At 44.3% G+C, this 5,787-nt stretch overlaps 1 protein-coding gene across 1 annotated transcript; it reads left to right on the top strand.

The window, feature by feature from the left end:
• Positions 1–3,396: 3,396 nt before the first annotated feature.
• Positions 3,397–5,194, top strand: LOC108797681 (G-protein coupled receptor 6-like). Its single transcript, XM_018569326.1, has 2 exons — positions 3,397–3,507; positions 3,837–5,194. Exon 2 carries the CDS (start codon positions 3,856–3,858, stop codon positions 4,837–4,839), a length of 984 nt encoding a protein of 327 aa, XP_018424828.1. The 5' UTR covers positions 3,397–3,507; positions 3,837–3,855; the 3' UTR covers positions 4,840–5,194.
• The last annotated feature ends 593 nt before the right edge of the window (positions 5,195–5,787 follow it).

Below are 5,787 nucleotides of genomic sequence, written 5' to 3'. Positions count from 1 at the left end.
GGTCCATACTGACATGACTGCACCACACAGTTGCTGCAGATTTGTCGGCTGCACACCCATGATGCGAAGCTCCACCAGCCTGAACCATTGATACAAGGTAAGATGGATCTATGCTTTCATGTTGGTTACATTAAATTCTGACCCGACCATCCGAATGTTGCAACAGAAATCGAGACTCATCAGACCAGCCAACATTTTACCAATCTTCTAATTTACAATTTTGGTGAGCCTGTGTGAATTGTAACCTCCGTTTCCTGTTCTTAGCTGACAGGAGTGGCACTTGGTGTGGTCTTCTGTGGCTGTAGCCCATCTGCTTCAAGGTTCAATGTGTTGTGTGTTCAAAGATGGAATTCTGCATACCTCGGACGTAACGAGTGGTTGTTTGAGTTACTGTTGCCTTTCTATCAGCTTGAACCAGTCTGTCCATTCTCCTCTGACCTCTGACATCAACAAGGTGATTTTTGCCCAGAGAGCTGCCACTCACTGGATATTTTCTCTTTTTCAGACCATTCTCTGTAAACCCGAGAGATGGTTGTGTATGAAAATCTCAGTAGAACAGCAGTTGCTGAAATACTCAAACTAGCCCGTCTTGCACCAACAACCATGATAGGTTAAAAGTCACTTAAATCACCTTTCTTCCCAATTCTGATACTCGGTTTGAACTTCAGCAGACCATCTTAACCATGTGTACATGCCTAAATGTATTGAGTTACTGTCATGTGATTGGCTGATTAGATATTTGTGTTAATGAGCATTTGAAGAGGTGTACCTAATACAGCAGCCAGTGAGTGTACATCACAAGATTTTGTTCATTTTGTACCTGTTGTTTGGCATTGACTATTGCTGCTAAGCTTATTTTTAATCGGTTTTTCCAAGTCTTTCTCCAGCTCTGTTTTGCCCAACCATGTTCCATTTAGTATATAAAGTACACTGCTATTACACCACCCCAGGTCCAGTTGTAAATCTGCCCATGAGTTAACTCCAATGGCTAACAAACTGTGTTAATGCAGATAAAGACTTGACTGCCAGTAGACACATATTACCTTAGCAACTCTGGCAGTCATTAGTATGATTTTAAGATCTAAGATCATTCTTTTGTGGATATTGACACTAGGAGCAACTGAGAATATATATTCCATACATTGGTACTGTGTTTTAGTTGTGCTAATGGGTTCATGTAATGATAAGGTCAACCAGCAGATGTTTCAGGTCGTTCAGCTCCATTATAACTCAGGTTGCTACAGTGACTTAAAGGAGAACTATGAGGTGAGTGCTTTTCACTCATCCTCATAGTTCTAGCCGACCTGTGACAATGAAACTGTCACAGGTCGGCTCAGTAGATCGGGAAGTGAGCGAACACATACCGGCGTTCGCTCACTTCTCGATCCTGTCATGGCTCTCTGCCGTGACAGGGGAGGGACTGAATTCCCCCTCCCCGCTCCTCCAGCACTGACTGGTGGAACGGACGGGGTAGGGCGTGGGTACAGCTGGCTCTGCCTCTAGATAGGCAGAGCCAGCTGTCACTCATGCAGCTGGGCGGATCCAGACACAATTGTCGGGATCCGCTTCAGCTGCGGCATCTCAGTATACCGCGAGCTGTATACTGAGCTTAGGGTGACGGGAGGACGCTAGTTTGTGTCCTCCCGTTACCTAAGGAGAACTATGGGGAAAAGCCCTAACCCCATAGTTCTCCTTTAATACAATTTAAAAGTTTTCACCTGCTGACATTTAAGTTTACCTTTCTTAATGATGCTTCATGTTATACCCATATTTGACAGGATGTGGTAATGGAGAAGCTACATGTCCCATCAGCCACCACAGCATTAGTTCCCAATGGGGTACAAGTGCGGTGACATCACGGCACTTGTAGTCCATTTACACTTGCTGCAGTCCATGCTACTGAATGCAGGGGCATGACTTCAAATCATGGGGCCCCATAGCAAAACTTTGGTGCCCCAGCTAACTCTGCAGCAGCTGGCAGTGTTAACTGTAACAATACATGTCATTCATCTTAGCATAAAGTATGCACCATGAACAGGCAGCAAGAGAGCTGTCAGCATAGTTAGTACACTACTAGGGAGCAGTGCTGGGGATAAATGTTAGAGTAGTACTAATATTAATAACAATAATTATATTTTACATTGTGATAAAATGATTAATGCTCTTATACACACTTACTCTTCAATCCTAATATAAACTTTAAACTCGAGCTTCATTAAACTTTATTGTAGAGCCACAATCCTCAGCCCTTCTATAACATATGGGATATATGACGGCATTAGGCATAAATGGTTAATTTCAGTCTGTACAAGAAGGTCAGGAGACAATAAATCTACACTGCTAAGACAGATAACCAAATACTTCTTACTGCATGGAGGGAGATCTATGACTAGACCTGGGTGGGCAACTCTGGCCCTCCAGCTGTTGTGGAACTACAACTCCCATAAGGCATTGCAAGACTGACAGTTACAGGCATGAATCCCAGTGTCAGAAGCATATTGGAATTGGTAGTTAAAGCACAGCTGGAGGGCCAGAGCTGCCCACCCCTGGACTAGACGATCCTGAGGTCTGACTTTAGCCCTTCTATACTAGAAACCTCACTGTTTAGTCTTCCTATCTAGCCCCCCTAATAGGACCCCCTCCTACCCCAGAGCCCAAAGCAGCCACATGGGCTGCTATGGCTAATATTTCATCACCGAATGTGGGTACCTGGACGGTAGAAGTAGTCTGCAGGGGCCAGAGCATTGCATCTGTGATCCACTGATTGTGGTTGTAAAGCTTTACTGGCTCCTATGCAAAAAAATAATAAATGCATATTTTTTCTTTCCTGAAGAAGTGTCCATGTATTATTTATCATTAATATTATTATTAGAATTTCCCCTTGCCTTGTTTGCTGCTAGCACTGTGTGGACCACCAGACCTGCACATAACAGTCACAGCAAATTATACAGATGCTTCAGCATTCTTAAGAAACCTAATCTGGAAAGGCAAATGCGATCTATTGATATAACTTACAGTATATCATTATAGTGAAAGTCTATTGTGTGTCAGTTGATATTATTATGTATTCTCGGTGGAAGACGCCAGTGAAGGTTTGCCTGCTGCATCAGTTGGTCTCAGCTCCTTGCCAGCTTGCTTTCTATGGACGTCAAAGGTTTGTCATCCTCTGGTCCCATGCAGCGTTACGCCAGGAACATCTCCAGGTTATGATGCCCATGTGAGCAGCAGAAACACGTTTTCTCCAGCCCTGGAAGCCAGCCCCAACATCTCTGCTGTCTCCTCCTCTTATATCAAGCCCACCCCTTTCTCCAGCATTCAGTCAGCCTGTACAGCATTGAGCATCCTACATCATCCTCTGCACACCTGTCACCATCGCCAGTCCTTCTACCGGCAGGTCAGCGGACGGAGCCAAGTGCTGCATGCTCACCGACAAGCCTGATCTCATTCATGTGCTCCAGCCATCATCACTACGGTACATCTAAGATGTTCTGCTGAGCCTTGCTAAAGGTAACGACTATGCCCTCTTCTAGACAGCGATCCCTCAATGTTGGGGCATGCTTGCAAAATAGACTCCCATATATTGTATTGCTGATGTATCATTGTAGCATGACTGTTGGGGGTGGCATGCAATGACAATTGTAGCGTTCATGTATTTATAATCTATAAAGAGAATAGTTGTGATTTAAGATGACCTTTGAGCTGTCATCTGCACAGCGCGTAGTTTCAGCACCATGGACAGAGGTAGCCGGCAGATCGGCTTACTGTGCACACGCTGTGCAGGTGAATCCTTGTAGGTTGTAGGTGAATCCTTCTAATCTGTTCTCCTTCTTTTCCAGGCACCCATCCACTGGAGAGATGAATGAAAGCCTTAATGAAAACGATACCAGCTTCTCTCTTCCCTGGATCCAGACTAGCGATGTCAATGCTTCTCTGGAGTTGTCTGCTTTCTTCTCTATTTTTACCATCAACCCTTGGGATATTATGTTGTGCATCTCTGGGACCATCATCGCCTGTGAGAATGCTATAGTGGTGGCTATTATCTTTTACACCCCAACGCTGAGAACCCCCATGTTCGTGCTCATCGGAAGCCTAGCTACTGCAGATCTCCTGGCTGGCTTTGGTTTGATCCTCAATTTTGTGTTCCAGTATGTGATCCAGTCAGAGACTATTAGCCTTATCACCGTGGGGTTCCTGGTGGCCTCTTTCACTGCCTCTGTCAGCAGTTTGCTGGCCATCACGGTTGACCGGTACCTGTCACTCTACAATGCACTGACTTACTCTTCAGAGAAGACAATCCTCTGGATACATCTCATGCTTGTGGTCACCTGGGGGGTGTCAATATGTTTAGGACTCCTTCCAGTGCTGGGCTGGAACTGCCTAGATGACATCTCCTCTTGCAGCATTGTCAGACCTCTGACCAAAAGTAATGTGACTCTGTTATCCACCTCCTTCTTTGTCATATTTATTTTGATGCTGCATCTTTACATCAAAATCTGCAAAATAGTTTGCAGGCATGCTCACCAGATAGCACTACAGCAACATTTCTTGGCAGCATCCCACTATGTAGCCACTAAAAAGGGAGTCTCTACCCTGGCCATTATTCTTGGGACATTTGGGGCCAGTTGGTTGCCTTTTGCTATTTACTGTGTGGTAGGAGACCAAGACTATCCCTCGGTGTATACGTACGCCACACTTTTACCTGCCACTTACAACTCCATGATCAACCCTATCATCTACGCCTATAGAAACCACGAAATACAAAGATCCATGTGGGTCCTTTTCTGTGGCTGCTTTCAATCCAAAGTGTCCTTTCGATCTAGATCGCCCAGTGATGTTTAAGAAGAGACATTTTTACTGATAGCACTACACAAATGACAATCTAGTGAATTAATAGTGCCTGCTATGGACTTCTAGGTTTATGTTGTGTACTTGTTGAGAAGAGACTTTAAAACATTAGCACTTTACATGTGGGAATGGTCCAACTGAGTCTTTTGGAACAATGTGGATGTCTCCTACACAACTCATGTGAAGTGAATACGTCCAATGGTCGCTTCAATATCGCACTTTATTTCAGCTGCTGTACTGCCAAAACAGTGTTGCGTTTTTAGGACTGAATGAGATGGAAATACTTTGTGTGACTATGTGTGTGTGTGTATATTCGTTAATGTGATAAAATATTTTGCCACGAATGCTGAAAACTTTTGTACCCAACGAAATAAAAGTCGTTGAAATGTAGCTATTGCTCTTTGGGGTTTTTATTCAATAGAACCTGCATGGATTTCTGTATTGTGATTGCTGCATTGAGGATTATATGGTTAATGTGAATCTCTAGCCAAAACGTTTTTCATCTTGAAAATTGAATGGTTAGAACCACTGCAATGTTTTTATTTCTAGTTTGGTCCCATTAGACAGTTTTCTCTTTAAAGAGGGACTCCAGGAATCTAAAAAATTAACCCTTGCATTGGGGCTACCCCCTCACTGCAAGGGTTAGCTACTCATTTTGGTCTAGGGGTACAAATAAAGAAGATATACTCACCTGATCCTTGGTCCGTCTGGCTGCTAGACCAGTCAGTCCTCGTAGCGCCTTCTCCTCTGGACTCTGGCAGTCTAAGCCCCACTGATGTCATCACGTCTAATGCAGGTCCATTCACACATACCAGCCGCAGTGGAAGATGAGAGAGGTGAATGCTACCACCACAGGACCAAGGATCAGGTGAGTATATCTTCTTTATTATGGCCCCTAGACCAAAACAAGCAGTTAACCCTTGCAGTGCAGGGGTAGCCCCA

This window comes from Nanorana parkeri, unplaced genomic scaffold (genome assembly GCF_000935625.1).
Source record: "Nanorana parkeri isolate BGI_ZX_2015 unplaced genomic scaffold, ASM93562v1 scaffold1321, whole genome shotgun sequence".
Taxonomy (NCBI): domain Eukaryota; kingdom Metazoa; phylum Chordata; class Amphibia; order Anura; family Dicroglossidae; genus Nanorana; species Nanorana parkeri.
Note: the sequence above shows the minus strand (reverse complement) of the source record. Positions and strands in the feature narration are given on the sequence as shown.

Bases quoted from the DNA above. Each gene is read 5' to 3' on its own strand.
- LOC108797681 (XM_018569326.1), top strand. From the start codon at position 3,856: ATGAATGAAAGCCTTAATGAAAACGATACCAGCTTCTCTCTTCCCTGG.